General features: G+C 36.9%; 1 protein-coding gene across 1 annotated transcript in view; it reads right to left on the bottom strand.

The window, feature by feature from the left end:
* Positions 1-9626, bottom strand: part of pth2ra (parathyroid hormone 2 receptor a) — a 50323-nt gene extending 40697 nt beyond the window's left edge. Inside the window, exons 1-2 of the mRNA XM_016666139.1 lie at positions 9055-9626; positions 361-466 (exon numbers count right to left, since the gene is read on the bottom strand). Of these exons, the coding sequence (XP_016521625.1) occupies positions 361-466; positions 9055-9138 (190 nt within the window). The 5' untranslated portion in view covers positions 9139-9626. The remainder of the gene's footprint in view (positions 1-360; positions 467-9054) is intronic.
* Positions 9627-18296: the final 8670 nt, after the last annotated feature.

Below are 18296 nucleotides of genomic sequence, written 5' to 3'. Positions count from 1 at the left end.
AAACTGAAGACAAAAATATACTTGACATGCTATTGGCTTTCTTTTGCAAAGCAACCAATTCAGAAGTGACATTTATTTTCCTACTGCTGACCAGCTGAACCTGTAAGACCAACAAAATAAGGAAGAACATGAATAATAATGAAAAGTCTAAAGCCCATAAAAATAATAAATAAACCTCAAGAAAGTCTAAAATAAAATTCAAAAAAGAATAAAAGTTTGATTATGTTCAGGCAAATAGAGAGCCTGAAAGGTAAACTGACTGATTCATGAATTCATTTATGACAACTCACTTCATACAAATGTTGTTAGAATGAATCCAGATGAATAAAACTGTGCAGACTTATGGATTGGTGTTTGTACCTGTGGTTGCTGGTTCCATACTGGACAGGTTCTGATAGCACCGCATTTTGACTTCATACAGGATGAACATTTGCTCCTGTGCAGACAGAGGACTGTCGAACCCCATCTGTAAAGCACAAACGGAAAGATCAGCTCTCTGACCCCATGTCAATATAATATGTAAATAAACTGGAAGCATTGCATAACATTTTAATAACATTTGGGACAACTGGACATCCAGCATCTGCTTTGGGCAGATGTTGTAAACTGAGAAAAGAGCACAGAGATCAGAAAGTAGTACAGTTCTCATTTTTAACAAAAATCATGATCTTTACCTCTGAGAACATGTCCAGTTCTAGAAAATGTTATAATTTAGCTACTTTATGCAGTAATATTGCTGCTTAGTATTCAGAACAAGCGTTTATTACAAAAGAATAAATCTACCACTGTGACCTACAGTATGCACATCCATATTCTGCTGTCAGAAATGAGTAACAGTTTCTCACAATTGTTTGCGTGGCTGAATTTATTGCATTGCATGCAATGCCAGATGAATTATTCAAGCTTAATGATTGCAGAGACGCTAAAACTCCTTGACACTGATCTGCTAAAATAATTTATCTTTTACCATTTACTTTCCATCACTATTTTCAACCAGCAAACTGTTTTTTAAATCAAGCAAGTGGGTAGGAAAACATCAAGTAGTGAAAATAACTATAAAATATTGCCAACACTAAATTGTATTTCTGATAAATTATATAGAAGCATGACAGCATTAAGTATAGAACTGCACTACAGTTCTATAGGATGTAATGGAGTCCACTATCTCTATTGTATGCCAGCAGTGAAAGCTAAATGTTGTCTTTTTCAGTACGAGTATTGCTGCAGTGCATGAGCATTAATATATGAACTTAATGGATAAGTTAAAACACNAGCATTAATATATGAACTTAATGGATAAGTTAAAACACGCTGACAAGTACAAGAATTAAATGTATTGATTTTCATCATTAATGTGGATTTAGCATGTTGAGACTACAGTGAAACAAGACAAAAGATAAATGGACTTTATTGGTTGCAAGGTGTTTACATTTTTTATAATCTGACACTTAGAAACACAATAACTAAAACAGGAGTCATATTTCTTTTACAGAGCTGGTTCACAACTTTTTGGATGAAACTTATTGTTTGGGCTATACTATTGTCAGTTTCCATAAGGTATAATTTGCTTAGCAAACAGAGCTCCAGTGGAGGTTGCCAACATCTTAAGAGTAACTGTAAATAAGTGAAGAAGAGAGTTTGAGCTAACAGCCTACCTCTGGTTGACTCTTATTTAACACATAAACTAGTAAAACTTTGCTTGAATTGTTCTACAATAAATACATGCATTCTCCACAAAGTGTGTAGGTGTAGTGTAACATGAACTAGCTTAGTTTCAGAGTTTTTGCAGCTTCCATGTTAAGTTGATTTACATGATATTATTATATACTGTTCAGAACTAACTCCCGCTGAAAGCTTTCAGTCTTTACATGACCTATTTGATGAAGCGATTTGATAACTTTCTCAACTGCAACTTGTTTTAAATGTAGCAAGAGCAAAAGGTTTTTATTGTGATTACACTAAGGGAGAAAATCTGGAATACAAAACCAATAGGGTTAGTGTCTACTTTAAAATATCTGGGGTTTTTAATTGATGATCATTTGGTTTAGAAGAACCACATTCAGTATGTTAACAATGTTGCATGTTGGATTTTACTAACGAAATAACTCACGCTTCTATTCAAAAGTTTTTTTAATTCTATTAAAAAATTAGCTGCACACCTTTATTTTATATATATATATATATATATATATATATATATATGACAATTTAGTCTTTTGTATGTTTATTTTGAAACCTATTTTGGGTATAGCTCCTTGTTTCTTAACAAGGAAACATGGAGATTACGATATTAGATGTTCTGCAATTTGTTGTCTAAAAGAAAACTTTTAGGTTTTCAGCACCTCATGGAATAAATTCCAGTCGCTGTCTAATTTACTTTTTATGCTGCCAATGACAGATTATGCTCTTGCGATAAAATAAAAATGTATATGCATCTTTTCCAGGGGTGCTGATGAGGACAGAGGTCACCAACAACTGAACCAAAACAGGTAGAAAGCTTTTTAAGGTGAAATGATCTTTCTATTGATTGTGTTTATGTGGCTGCAGCAGATGTTGATGTTAATAAGATATTCACACCAAATTAGCATCGTTCCATATTGAAAATGATAATAAAAGATAAAGTAGTCTGTCCTGACAAAAACCACTGTCTTGACTTTTATGTGGAATTGAGAGGTTTATTTTAGTTGTGACACCAAAATGTCAAACTGACGGCTAATTTTCAAAAACAGGATGCATGCCAGGGCTTAATATTCCCTGCCAGGGACCATAAATGTCAGCCCCAAAGTGTCATCTCAGTCTTTCCAGTAATTTCACTTGGTACAAAACTGAATGATTTATCTGCTGCAGAGGTTACAGTCCTTCACTGAGAACCTCTTGAAGTCCTTAATGTACATTTTTAAGTGATCTTCAACTACCAAAGACTGTCTTTTTGAACATGTGACGCATTATGAAGCTCTTTAATTTTGACAACACTAGCGCTTAAAAATAAAAGAACAAAAAAAAAGAACACCTAGCCAGTTTTTTCCAGTAAGTTAATGTTTGACCTATTCCAAAATCTTTCCGAATGCTGATCACAGATCAGCAGGCACTGCGCCGTTACCTAGCAACCCCAGGAAACCTAGCAACCCAAACAGAGTTCCAGCACATGTGGTCACATCTGCTCATTATGAAAGTAGAACTGACCAGATCTCATTATCTAAGAATGATTTTGTGCTTAAAAAAAAACAATGATCTTAGCACAGCAGCAAATTAAACTCAGAATGTCTCAACAGACAGAAACATCTTTGCCTTGGAGAAAAGGTGAGGAACTCCATCACCCAGAAGATTTGATACAGATTGGGGGAGTTAATTCAGATGGTTCTGTTAAGGATGCCTTCTGGACACCTGCTGTTTCCCCGTCACAACCCCCTTTGAGGAGTCTCAGCGGGACCCTGAGAACACCTTAGGATAACCCATGATGAGCTGGAGAGTGTAAGTGGGGAGAGGGATACATAAACCTTTGCTTTGAGCTCTTACACCTGCAACCTGACTTCCAATAAGGGGAAGAAAAATGTCATGTTCATGATTCTTACACCTTTTTCATGTAGAAATTACATAATACTCTGGATATATGGATGGATATTTGCACACTTGAAGTAAAACCCATGTCATTTAGCTGTTTAAACCCTAGAAGTGAAGACTACTTCACTGATAAAATCCTGGAAATCATGTCTATGTAGTGTCAAGTCTTTCTCTTCGTACAAGACCTGTGTTTAAAAGAATCCCAGCTCATGAACAGATGAGGAAGTTTTATCTTATCGAAATCTTGACATTCTGCAGTAATACAGAGGCATGTTAATTGTTTAAACTGTCCTAATTTTCTTCTGCCTAAGGTTTTCAGCTTTATACTGCACATCTTAAGAAAGCCATTATTGATCCATCCGCTCTCAGCACCTGTCAGGATGTCTTGGAAAGTCACATCACAACTGGGCTAAATCAAGATTACAGACCCGTGGAAAATGAAGTAGATCAAGCATGCCTTAATGCTTCTGATAGTTTCCTGCACCATTGCTACGATGCTTAGGACCTGGAATGAAGCGTCACCGTTTCTCAGTTCTTTCGATTACTCTTCAGTAATTTCCTATAATAACAGAAAGTTGTCTGTAATGTTTAACTAAAGCACAATTAATGGTTCAATGATTTCTGAAATTAGAAGCAGCAAATGTGGCAAAGCTAAGCCCATCACTCCCTTTGGTCTCATTATTGTTCTTGGTGTTTGCCATGTAGCAGGAGGGTCTCCTAAGACATGACTGCCATGCAGACGTAAGCTATGTTTGTTTAAACCTCAGAAGATCAATTAATCTTGAACAGTTTCTAAGGCTTGGCCTACTGATGCAGTTCAAAGCATGTTAATATTAACTATTCATCAAACTCAGTGCTCATAAACTATTTAATTATCTTGATCAAAACACTTGAAACTTGTGTAATTAAATATTTCAAACTACTTTAAAGCTTTGGGGAGGGACCAAAATTGAAACATTTGCTAGCTTTTCAGCTGGTGTGGTTCATTTGCATACTGTGGCTCTGTGGGTAGAGTAGTTGTCTTGTGATCAGAAGGTTGTAGGTTCAATGCCAGCTTCCTCCTGCCACATGTCAATGTGCCCCTGGGCAAGGCACTTAACCCCAAATTGCCTACCGATCTGAGTATCGGTGTATAAATGTGTGAGTGCGAATGGGTGAATGTGACTCTAGTGTAAAGCGCTTTGAGTGGTCAAAATGATTGGAAAAGCGCTATATAAGTTCAGCCCATTTACCATTGTGTCAAGCGATTCAAAAACCTTTAAATAATCGGTTCCCCTCCTTACCTGTGGTGGCGCTGTACCAAGAACTACTGACAGAAACGTCACACGAGCACAACTTGCTTCTTCACCAAATGAAAATAAAAGTGAAGTGGCATCAAATTTTAGTGGTTGTAGAATTTCTCTTTGTGCGTAATCCATTGATCTCTTTTGACCTCAAGCCTTTTCTCCCACTAGCGCATTTGTTTTGGTTGTTGTTTATCCCCAGAATACGCTGCACTATAGATCATTCTTAAATGAGCTTAAAAGCATCAAGTGGCATAAACATCTCCAATATGTGCAACTTGCAAGGTGTAGGTATTATTTATATATTAACAGCTTCCAAAAGGCTCTTTCTTTCCATCTAATAATTATTTTCATGCTGCAGTTATCTTCAACTATAAACCTGCATCCTACAAGCCAACTTCAGAAAGCCAAACAAACTGCACAGGAGTTTAGTTCCTTTTCAAGGGGTGTTCCACCGACAAAAGCTCCCGATAGGTACCAGAGATCTGAACACAAACTAATATTTGCTGCTTTATCACCATGGCTCTACACCGCCATGCTGGGAAGGTCTCCAAAAAGGTAGAGGGGGGGGGGGGAGTAAAAGGAACAAAAACACATCAGGAGTCATTTCCTGAAGAAAAAAAAACATGACAGCTTCAAACAGAGATGAAAAGCATAAGCGCAAAAAGCTCTGCCATGCTGTATGTGGATGAAGTTCCTCTGAGGGAGATTTGGGGAAATAACTAGTTGGTTTTAAAACCTAAATTGCCTGTAAAAACAAAATTTATCCTGGAAGTTAATTCCCCAAAGATGAGGAGAGGGACACTGTAAATTAATTTAAACACAGCAAGAGATGGACTTTAAGCAGGCGAGGCAACACAACGCAAATTCTCACTTAAGTATTTGAGGTGAAAGTAAAGAATTTGCCAAATGCGGGTAGGAAACACAGAATCTGAGAGGAGGTATGCAGTTTGGCCTTCCTCCCTGTTAGAGTTCTCTGCAATCTCGACAATGCGTGACGGAAATTTTGAGATGTTCACCAAAAGATCCACGAGATGGATGGTTGGCCCTGTTCTAGCTAAATTTAGTCTCAGCTTTTAGGCATTTAGTCAAATGCCACAGTTTTTAGACACATTATTTTATTTCCACATCATAATTCTGCACCACTTTATGTTGGTCTGTCACATCAATTCCCAACAAAATACAGTAAACTTTATGTTTATATTGGGGAGAAACATGTTTGAGTTTCAGTGGTATGAAAACTATAACAGTAACTGTAACAGTATTCATACCATTCCTCTGACTGCTTTGGGTGTTACAACATAATAACTGGAAAGTTAAAGTTTGAACAATACACTTCTAAAAAGACACATAATGGAAACGGTGCAAAATGGAAGTGACATTCAGAAGTTTAAATCTAATTAAGACGCTGACACACCTCAGAAAACCATTCAGAAAGCATCTTAACCCTTAAACCTTTTTGTTTTTCTGCTGTCCATAATCCATTGATTTCAACAAGCCTTTCATGCATTCAGTGCCTACAGGAGCAGCGTCAGCAAAGCAGACCCACAGCGTGACTGCAACATGTTTTTCTGTAGAGTAGATCGTTTCTTATTTACAGCCCTGACTTTTTTTTTCTTCCAATTTGTGCTACATTTCTCTCTCTCTTTTTGGTTTCAGTGAATTATTCAGCTATTTGCTTTGTTTTCTGATTTCTTTTCATAAAATGATTTCCATGTGTTTAAATCTGTGGGCTCAACCTGTAGGAATCAGACCGAGGAAGACCAGGGTGATGAAGCTGTGAATATTTTCTATCTGGCGGAGGCAAGGTTAGAGATGATTTGCCTGAGAAATCCAAGTATATTAATTAATCAATCACTGAGAACGTAAATGAGCAAAAAATAATTATAGAATGCCAGAGATCATCTGCTGGTAAGCAAACTTTCTAATCTATGCAGACAAACAAATATATAATGTACAATCAGTTAGAGGGGAAATATGTACGCCAATATGGCCTGACTGTTTAACTAGTGTGCAAACCCCACCTACATACAAAAGGTGATTAATGGCGTCAACCAGGGTTTTATAACTGAGTTTTGTTGTTGAGTACCACTCAAACGTTCTTTATTAGTAAGTATATCTATACCCAGTTTTCAGTGGGCAATTTAAAAGAGAGTATTATATATTTCAGTATTATATATTTAGAATCCAAAACATTCAAGACACTACGTTACCTTCACATATCAGAAACAACTTAAAGAAAATTAGATTTTACATCATAGCCATATCTGACTACTTAAAATTAGTCTCTGTCTCCTGTGGTATAGTGCATTTCTCTAATTTGAGGTGTGCAACTATACTTTTAGGTGTGCACACCAATTTTACTCTATCTATGGATTTTGAGTGAAACAAAGAAAGAAACTGGTCAGTTTTTGAAATCATTTCATTAGAGGAAATAAATTTCAATATCAAGACACATATACCTTTTCAACAAATTTAAAAAGTAGAAAAATAGAAAAAAGTGGAATTTGGATCAAACATAGTGTACATGTGTATATTGTGTACATTTATCTGAAATATGTCAAAAGTCAAACATAAAATAAAGTTTTATATTCATGTGATTCATGTAGGAATCACAAAGTTATCCTACTGATTCCTTTCTCTGCCATTAAGCAAAACCAAAAGTTATACATTTATGCTCTTTTCCAAAGTTTATTGGATTAAAATTGAGTTTCCTCTATTTATTTAGTTCTCATTAAGTTCTCATTAAAAATGACTGTCAAAATGTATTGATTTTGACCTTTATTCAGTTATTAACCAATTTGACATTTGTTTAGTGACAATATCCCCTGATGTAACGTTGCTGTAATATTTAGGAGCATTGTTTTCATTCATTATGAAAGGATTTGGAACAAAAAGGCCTATGCAAAAACAGTGACAACCCATTTGCAGATTAAAAGAACCACTTTGAACCTCTCCAATAGCTCTCTTGGCAGTGACTAATACAGCAGAAAATCCAGTGATTCACATGTCATCATGTGTCACCATTTTGCCTAATTTCCATTCATCAAATGTCCTGAGAGTTTTTTTTTTCCTGTTGAGCTCATTGCTACCAGTGTCCAAATAAATCAACCTGACAGTGTCTGCTATCTCTGTACCTCAGAGAAGCACTTGGCTTCAGACTCTTTTAAGGTTGAGCTCCAGCTAACATTTAGCTGGAAAAGCAGGAATATGTTGCTTTACCATATACAGCCTACATTTGCAGAATGTAAGATGAGCTGGAGCTGGATTTTCTGAGGTAATTGCTTAATTTACAAATAGCAGCAAAATATTGTGATTCTGAATATAGGTAGTGGGTTTTGCTTTTGTTAAACGTAGAAGACTATGTAAAAATGTGAAAAGACGCTTTAAAGATTAGCAGATGTGTCTCAAAGTTCTCATTAAAAATGACTGTCAAAATGAAGTCCAACAGTTGTTTTTTATATGGCATCTATGAAGGATATGCCATAAATCTATCAGTTAACAAAAAGCTGAAAAAAGGAAAAAATGCTTAAATAACTGGGGAAAAAATTCCATAAATAAATGTATGTAAAAGCATGCGTGTAATAAATAAGATACAAAATCAAATGTCAAATAATTAGGGAAAAAAATGTATGTCATATTTCATATATAATACAATTTGAATAGTTTATTATATCTTCTGCAGTAGATTTTAGTGCCTCTGTCTTTTTTCTTGATTTTAGTGGTTTTAGTCCACCACAGAAGTACAAAAAATGGGGAAGACAAATGTGAAACGATACTGAATAAAATACTGAAAAAAATATTAACATTGTGTGAAAAATATTTTAAAGAAAAACAAATGAATAATGACTAAAAAACTGACATTTAAGAAAGTAAGTAGGAATGTTGTTGAATCATTTATGTCAACATTTTTAACTTTAAATTTTGTACGCCATATTATTTTACAGAATAAAGTCACTCCAAATGTTTAAATTAATCTCTTTGTTGCACTGTCTTAGCTGTGTATCTATTTTTAATGCCAGTTCTTCTTTATTTTGACAGTTTCAGAGCTCCATACAGGCGCAGCTGTGAGGGAAGACTATTTATTCCGATGACTCATTGCCTGTATTTTTTTTAATATAAAGACTATTTTCCATGAAGCTGTTTAGATATAAACAGGGTTTTACCATAGCTCAAGAAAAACAGAGGCATTTAACAGACAGTTTCTTACCTGTGCTTCAACCCAAGTCCAATAAATTACAAAGTTAAAGATCCACAAAATAAAGTTCACAGCTCGTCGGGCTTTCAAAAACATTGCTAAAACGCGTGTTCAACTGAATCCTCCGTGATGTCGGCGCATCCTTGGATAAAATCTTCACATCATTGCAAAGTTTCGCCTGAAGTTCCGTTTGAAAACCCGAGCCGCGGCAGGTGGATTCATCAAATCCTAAAATCCCCACTTTGCTCCTGGCACACGCAGAAGGACTCCCAGAAATAACCCCCCCGCTCCTGCAGAGCGTCCAGGACCCTGTGCCTGCTGCCTCTGCAGAGGAAGAGACCCCGCTGGACGCGGGCTGGCTCCGGAGGTCCCCGTTAACCCGCTGATGTGGCGACCAGTGAGCCTCATGCAGAGCTGGAGCTGGAAAAAATGAGCTCCACTTTCAGGTGGCAGCACATTTTCATGTGTCATGAATCACTTCATGATGTGGTGGGCATTTTCCCCACGGAGCGCCCACTACATCCAACCTGACTGCTGCTCCTGCAAGTCACCATGTGATGTGTGGTGGAGGCTCCTCTCTCTCCATCGGTTTTACCTCAATAAGGAAGCGCGCATCTCTGATGCCCCCAAAGGAAAACTGAATTTAGACCTCGGTAATATCTCTTCAACTTGTAAGCTGTTTTTCAGTCCCATCCAAAACTATTCCAAGAGCAGCAACAGGGATAAATTATTTATGCAAACCCTCGTTTGCCTTCATGGTATGTATAATATATTGCACAGATACCAAATTTTTCACATTTTATCACATGATGTCCACAAACCTCGTAATTTTGTCATTTACTGCATATATTTACATACAACCACCCTGAGTAAATACTTTATGTCCACCAGCTTTGCCCATCCGAAACTGAAATTATATTTCCCAGTCTTCTTTCCAAGGTAGCTCAAATTCAGTAAAACTGATTCACAACTCATCCTCAATTAGATTCAGGTTTGAACTTTGACTTTGACTAGGCCATCCTAACACATGACTATACTTTCATCTAAGCTAGAGATACAAGTTATCAATTAATGAGTTAATGATGTATTTAAAGTTGATTGAGCTTATTGATTAATTGATAAGCGGCTACTCTCCTAAAAATCTAAGTTTTTGCTTGACTAGAGATTTGACCGTCTTTCCATAATATAAAGAGTTAAATTTTAAAAAAAGAAGCATATTAATATATTTTAACAATTTCAATTTCAGTCAAGCCGTGACACTTATGGAGCCTGTCGAGTATTTCTATTTCAAACTAGAGTCTCGCATCGAACTCTTTTTGGGCCATTTCCCCTTTCCATTCTGACATGGCCCTGCCATCTTTATTCCTGTATCAACTGGCTTGATTCAAGATGACCAGCTGTGCCCTCTATTGGATGGCAGCAAAACTACAATACTAAAAGAAGGTCTAAGTTATTAGTTAATCACTGGAACTCATTTTAATCCTGCAAACCATGAATCAAAATCAGTTAATTGTTTGCATTTCTTATCTAAACCATTTTACTGGAGATTTAGAAGATGTTTAGAGTCATTTTCCTTCTGGATGGTGAACCTTCACTCCTGCCTTTGACTTTTTCTTCCAGGATTACCTTCTATTTAACTCCTTCCATACATCCATTAACTGTGACGACCTTTCTTGTCCCAGTTGATGACCACAGCTTGAAGCCATCAGCAGGAAGTTAATGATGACTTATATCATTCAATGAATTTTAAAACTGAATGCAAAAATAATATACTTTATCACTTCAAAATGTGGGTACTTTACAATGAAACCATTTTGTAGACTTGAGTGATTATTAGATGTACAAAAAAGGTTTTGTCTCCTACTCTGTTTTTAGTGAATTTGTAGCTGAGATCTTGAGTTTGCTGTGGTCATTGTAGAAAATCCTGCGTGTTTATCGCTAAATGCAGCTGGACGGCTTTGGGTCCACGTTTCGGAGCACTTTTCATGATACTGTGAAGCACTGCCCAATCTCTGTGGCTGAATCTAAGCAGAAAGTGAATCCCTGTCCGCCTCAGGAGTTATCCAGCTGCTTCAGTCTATAAACGCCTGTGACCCGGTGCCACTGGACGTAATGAGTGTCCTTTCCATCACTGCCTCGTGTGTTTCTGACACTTTAGATCATGAGCTGTGTTAAGCCTTCATTATAACTTCTTCCACATTCTACCACAATCTTGTCCTGGTTTCACTCCTTAGACGATTGTTCCAGATCAAATGTTGTGGTTTGATTTTTTTTTTGTCTCCACCTTTATTCTTTTCAATAGGAAAAAATCTGTTTTCTCTGTTCTGCTATCAGACTTCATTATTAGAGTGTGGGTGTTAATTTGGCCACTCTTAGTGTTTCAGATGGATGTTCTTTGTAGCAGCTGTTTCTCTTGCAAATCAAGCTTGGGTTCTACAGCAACAGCTTCCAAATGCAAATGGGAATTTTGGAATCCACCAGATTTGTAGCCTGCATGAATAAAGAGAAGCTTACAGCTGACTGCAAGACGTTCTTTCATTCAAGCTGTCTCGTTTAGCTTTTTTCTAACTTTACACCACAAATGTTGTCTTCAGTTTGTATTCTAAAATCCCGAGAAGAAGTTCACCACATTTATTCCCAGATATTTTTTGGCAAGCCAAAGCCTCCAGATTCACTGGCAGGTCTCTGTTTAGTTTTCTCTGACACTTTTCATCTACTCGTATTTTTTTATGTTCAGCGGTTAAGAAAGTGGTAAACTCTTTTCGTTTCCCAGTTGCTTCTACGCACATCCTCTTGTGCACAATGTTCTTACAGCTGTTCCTTTGGAAGAAATCTGTTTTCTATTTGTGGTACACCAGGTGACTGCAGGACAACCAGAAACTTGACAGATGCACACAGCTAGGTTGTCAAGAGGTGCAGAAAGTAGTCATGATTATACTTCATCCCAAATCTAAACCCCCATCAAGGCATTAATTGGATCCAACAATATTAGCTGAAGTGACAAAATGTTACTCTGCATAAATTCACCTAAAACGCATTAGAAGTTAAGCAGTTCATGCAAAGCAATTTTACAATTAATCATAAATCATTTGGATTATTTTAATCTAGCCATGAATGCCTTAATTCATTTTTTTCAGGGTCGAATCATGCACTGTACTGTCAAATCAGCACACAATGGAGTAAAATACAACTGCAGCTGCTGACTTGCACACTTTTCATGACACTAGTAGCCTTCAGAACTGACAAAAATATCCAACAATTGTTCTAAAAGTTTGTTTTGAACAGAAAAACAGTGGTCCAGAATAGGGAAGCACTGTATCTGAAAATAGCTTGTTCACTCTGTGCAGTTGTTATCACCTGAGGATAAAGGCTCCAATTAAATACCAACAAACACCTGCTGCCACTTGACACAGACATTAATTACAGATTAATTCTTTTATCGTTTGATTTAGGCAACAAATGATGCCATTTTGTTCTATTCCAATAGGCCAAACCAATTTAGATAATACTGTTAACATTTTAAGATCATTACATGTGTACTAGTAGTAAGGCAATCAGCTTGTGTTTTCAACACACATGTGGCTCCCTTTTCATTAAAGATGAAACTCATACTTTAGTCTTTCTTTAATAATACATTTTACTTTTTTTAGGTTGACTAAGCTTTCCTGTAGTAGCGTAGGTAATCATGACAGACACTGGGATCAGCTATTTTCCAAGGCATGAGACACAGCAATGTTTCTGCAAGGACTTGTTTTAGTTGTTTGTGTCTGCTGATATTCGAAACATTCTCAGCAAATTATTTGCATATAAGAGAGTTGCACAAATTGCATTCAGACTGTGGGTAGAGTAAAAGTTTCTCCTCAGTCTGTGAAATGCTTTGCTCTTACCATTATAATCAAGCCCTCACCTGCATGGCCGAATTTCATTACTTCTCAAGTTTTCTCCACCTGGTTAAGAAGCAAAACACAAATGATTTTCTGTTGGAAATGCTTCCAGTAAGAGCACTGCTGTTTGTCTCTCAGACAAAAAGATAGTCAATGCCACAACAATCAGCTTTTTATTTTCAGTCCATCTTATTGGTATGGCCATTTCTCTACAGCAGAACAAAGCTTATGAAACAAATACATTCTACTGCATCCCAACGGCCATCCGGATGTGGCTTTTGTGTGGTTTGAGAGGATTTTACTGGGGGAAACATATGCACTAGTCGAACATAAACAAGAAAACCTACATTTTGCTGTATAAATTATCGGTGTAGTGTGAATGGTGTGGGGTTTTTAAGACATTTGTTAGCAAAAAGGTGTGCAAAAAGCAGCATTCAAAGCCAAAAATCATAATTTCCCAGTGGTGATTTTTGTGAAACAGAGAAAGATATTAAAACACTAAATCATTTGAGATTTTCCCCCATATGTTTCTACTACCACCAGGTTGTTGAAGCATTAAAAGCTGTTCCAAATTCACTGGAGGGATTTGTGGTATAATAGGTGACTGCAGCAAGGACGTAGCTGACATGACATGCTAGTAGGCCAACATGCTACTAGCAGACTGACGTTTAAGCTACAATTAGCATTTTAGCAAATGTTTATAGAAAAGATAACATTTAAATACTAAATGGAGTCAATGTGAGTAAATGTGCTGGTGATAACCCACATGCTACTGATAGTGTCAACATGCTAGTGATAGCCCCCACGCTAGCATTAACCTCATAGCTAAAATGCTAATTAGCATTTTTGAAATAATAGCTACGTTTAGCATACTGAATGGAGAGAGCCAATTTTAGTTAGCATAATGATAGCCCACAAGCTAATGACAGCATTTTAGCTAACCTTAGAGTTTAAGATGATGTTAGCTTGTACACCAATGTTTTATAGAGGTAGCAGAATAGCTGAAAAATGGAATGCTTGAAATTGCACAAAAATGGAAGGAAGGGTTGAAGTCCAACAGATCTTACATGGTTCACACAATTAAAAGCCCCAAAGTAATAGAACATTCATACCTATGGGGAGAATATGCTAACTTTTGCTATACTGCAAATTACTATGCAGGACAAGCTGTCTTTGCATATATTGTATATAAAATCCCACACATGAACCTCAAACCACTGTTAATGCTGTCTCAAATTACATTCTTATTATTACACCAAACAACTGGCATAAAAAATTAAGAAAGAAATCCACTCATGAAGTAAGTTTGCCACATACAGACCCTCTGAAGTGACATGAAGTGACTCATCACAATGTTTATTCCACTGTCACCCTTTCTGCTGCATTTTAAGGAGCCCCGAAGCTGAAGGATCTGTCCGTGGTGCTGACAGTGCAGCAGGATTACAGTCCTATGTAAAGCCCTATTTACTGCTACTAAAACATTTATGATACCCTTCCTTTTCCCATCACCATGGTACTCTGTTTCTGCTGTGAACAAGTCCTAATTTAACGAGGATGCATCTCTTTACACTCATTGTCATGCGGTGCCAGTGGTAGAAAAAGCATTCTTGTTCAGCTAGTCTTTTAAAAAAAGGATTTTAAACAGTGTTTAAAATCTCAACTTGGGACTGAGCACTCAGTGCGCATGTGGGCAGAGTCTGCATGGTGATTCATTAATGAGTTAACGGCGGAACATCACGCTGTGAACCGCGTTCTGTTCAGATTGTGATCACTGATGGCACGCAGCTGTCAAATTGGGATCTGAGGGCCAACATTACCCTGGAATGGTTTGTCAGTTGAATAAACCACTTTACAACATTATGTCTGCAGCTTAACAAAGGAGAGGAGGAACACAGAGAGATAGAAAGTGAAAATAATCAGGAATAAATCTGTATTTTGACTGAAAATGGGGAGAAATCCTGCACCAGTGTTCTCTTTCTAATACAAACAAGGTGTAAAGGCTGTGATTATAGTCTGACCTTGCAGGCAACCGGTCAATTTTTCTCTGGTCTGCTAAAGGAAAATGACATACCGTTTTGTTTTTGTCATGTAATGTGTGGTTGAAGCAGGGAGAAAGTACTGACAGCGACTTGGCATGAGTGAAGGGTGAATGATAAAAACAGGAAATGATGCACAGAGTAGCAGAGGCAAACAGTGAAAAAGAAAGATCTTATTTATAAAGGAAAGGGTGGAGAATGACGTTAAATGAAGGTGAGTTAATCAGGGGAATGTGGAACAGCTAGGAGAGGAAAGTGCTGAGCAGGAGAACAGAGGAAGCTGAACTAGACACAAAAACTACAAAGCAACACGGAAGAGACTAAATAGATCCAAATGCATAAGGAAAAGAAGAAACAAAATATAAACAAATGAAAAAAATAGCAACACCTTTCCAACAATAATAAACACAGAGAAATTAAATGAATATGGCAAGAGTTTTAAAACACTAAGAAATCAGAAGTGATCAAAAATCTTCAGTTTTTCTCAGTACCTTCTCCTGGGTCTAAAGTAATATTATACATTAAGATCTTAAAAATAACCTTTGAAATCTAAAACCTCTTAAAATTAGGACTTCTTGTGCAGACAGTGTATTTGTTTATAGCTAGAAACAAACATTTGCTGTCAGGTTTTGAAGCATCCAACTACTTTGCTTTGACTTTTCATTGTTGGACTTTTCTTTTAAAAAGATCCAACAATGATCTTTTTAAAAGTAATTTGTTCTTAATCATTGATGAAACATCCAGTGCCAATTTCACGTCCCCTCGCCTACAGATTTCTGCATATTCATGCGCTGCTCTACTCTAAAAAAAAAAATAAAAAAAGATGAAAGGTCTGCAAGATGAAAAAAAGAACATTTTCTGCAGTTTTCTTTGGAGCACTGATTCCTATCTTGCCCCGAATTGCTCATTTATTAGACTTTGAGCTGAATATGGTATTAAATATAGTCTTTCAGTTTATATACATGTGGAGCACACCATTTCCAACAGCTTTGCTCCTGCCTGGCGATTAAATTACTCTTCTCATGCCACATTTCTCTTCTAAACTTTACTTTCTCTGTCAACATTAATGATGGCTCTCTGAAATACAGAATCGGTCTCTATGAGAACAAGTTTTTTCTCTGTGTTTGCACACACAGAGCTGGGCATCAGAAGTTTAGTAAACTTGAATGACAAGTTTGGATTTGCAAGAGAAAAGTCTCTAGATTGTTGAACAGTTAAAAATGTTATGCAATGGCATAAGTAAGCATGTGTTTTAAAGTGAAATCAAGAGCTCATATCTAGTACCAGAAGTTAAAATGTGGGAAACCCTTAAAATGATCATATTTGTTTCAGTAGTATGACGTCATCGTCTTCTTTAAAATTTTACTGTCTGTTTGGATCAAAGGTGATGAAAATGAGCCCAGGGACCATTCTGTTTTTGTTGCTGAGAATAGAAGAAATGTTTTTTTTTCAGTTTCTTCAATCGGTTTTTATTTAATAAGAAAAGAGTGAAAAAAACATTTTTGAAGATGGAACTACAATCTAAAATTGGATTTCTTTATGTTTTTTAACTAGATTAGTTCATGCTTAGTTTATTGTTGAGTAGGTTAACAACAGAAAATTACAACATTTTTGGTGATTTCAGTTTTGAAATATAATCTTTTGTTGGGTTGACGATTTTGGCCTAAGGGGCAAGATGTTTGAACAAGTCTGGTCAAGATCATCCAATGTTTATGTCTCATCTTGGGTTCCTTTTTCTTCAGATCAGACTGCAGGTTTTCTGTGGCCAGTGGAGTCAGTTTCTCATCAAAAAACACCCCCCTATCACTTTTTTGTCAAACAACCAACTGTTGACGCTGCTAGCATTCCTTTTCCTGCCTGTCGCATTTGCATCTGATCCAAGCATATCTAATTAAACTATCCAAGGCTGGGGTCCAGTAATCTGCAGTGTCTGTGCATGCTTCAGATTGGTGCGTCTAATGTGGGTTGAAGGTGCCAGCTGATGCATATTAATTTACGAAACGCACCGGCATCGCTCCTGACATGAATTCCCTTTAGGATGAATCAGAATCATGTCTTTGGATTATTATCCTGCAGAAAAACATCTGTAAAGTGCCCGTTTTTCTGTCTGCTGGCAGAGTTTGTGATGAATTTGAAGACAGTAGCTAAGAGGGGCTCATTGGTATGTATTAAAATGCATAAAAATTTAAAATATGCAGCAACAGATAAAGTCTCAGTAGCACTTAGATATTTGTGAAGATAAATTATACAAAGGCTTTTTCTTGGCCAAGTTCCCTGACAAGTGGCTGACATTTAATGGTTGTTACAGTTCTTCAAAAGTGAGGGTCTGAGATTTGTAGAGAACAGCAGCCAATCAAAACACTGTGATCATCATCCTGAATACAACAAAAACTTTGTGTTTTAAAATGATAAAACCTGACAGTAAAAATCAGTTCAGCAAGAAAAAATGTTGAATAATCCTGACTGTCTTCTTCCTGCTTATTTTGAAGTCCCTATCACTGACTTTAAGTGAACGTTGCTTTTGTTGGGCTGACGATTTTGGCCTAAGGGGCAAGATGTTTGGGGGGAGGACCGTTTTTCCTCTGAATGAGTAAAAGGTTATTTCCTACTATATTCTTTATCACTGATGGTCTTTTAATATCACCACCTGGAGTTAATAAATCTAGCTCTAATACAAGCACATTTGGTTGTTAAACATATTGGTAATACATTACGGTGGATATATTAGGGCGTTTGTTTGCAGGGAACCTGGGATGAATAATATTATTGTGGATAAATTGCCTCTATGTACTTCAATCCTTCAGTCCTAAACAAATTACAGCAAACAGGTGGAGGACCAAACACCAACTAGATGGGATATTTATAATGACGTGACTCCAACTTGCCTTTCAGGCAGCTGAAAACCAAACCAGTTCTTTCACAGAACCTGTTAAGAACTGGATCTAGGACCTGGAAACTCTGGTGGACTACAGCGCAGGGCATTCTGGGTAAATACAACCAAAACAAACGAGCAAATAGTTTGTGGTCTTTTACCAAAGACAAAAGAGAAATTCTACAACCACTTAAATCTGATGCCACCCTATTTTTTTACGTTTTGTGAATAATAAAGATGCTCTCTGTGTCTTCTTCAGTGGTGTTTGTGTTTCTTTTGGTAGTCCTAGATGCTGCGCCACCACAGGCCAGGAGGGGAAGAAGTTTGACACGGTTGAGTTTAAACTGAATGTCTACATTAAATTATGACTAAGTTAAAGTTGTGGCATCAAAGACTCAACAGACATAGGTTGTGATTATTATGACCATATAACCTGCCAAACATGGGCACTTGCTGTTTTTT

This window comes from Poecilia formosa, unplaced genomic scaffold (genome assembly GCF_000485575.1).
Source record: "Poecilia formosa unplaced genomic scaffold, Poecilia_formosa-5.1.2 Scaffold666, whole genome shotgun sequence".
Taxonomy (NCBI): Eukaryota; Metazoa; Chordata; class Actinopteri; order Cyprinodontiformes; family Poeciliidae; genus Poecilia; species Poecilia formosa.
Note: the sequence above shows the minus strand (reverse complement) of the source record. Positions and strands in the feature narration are given on the sequence as shown.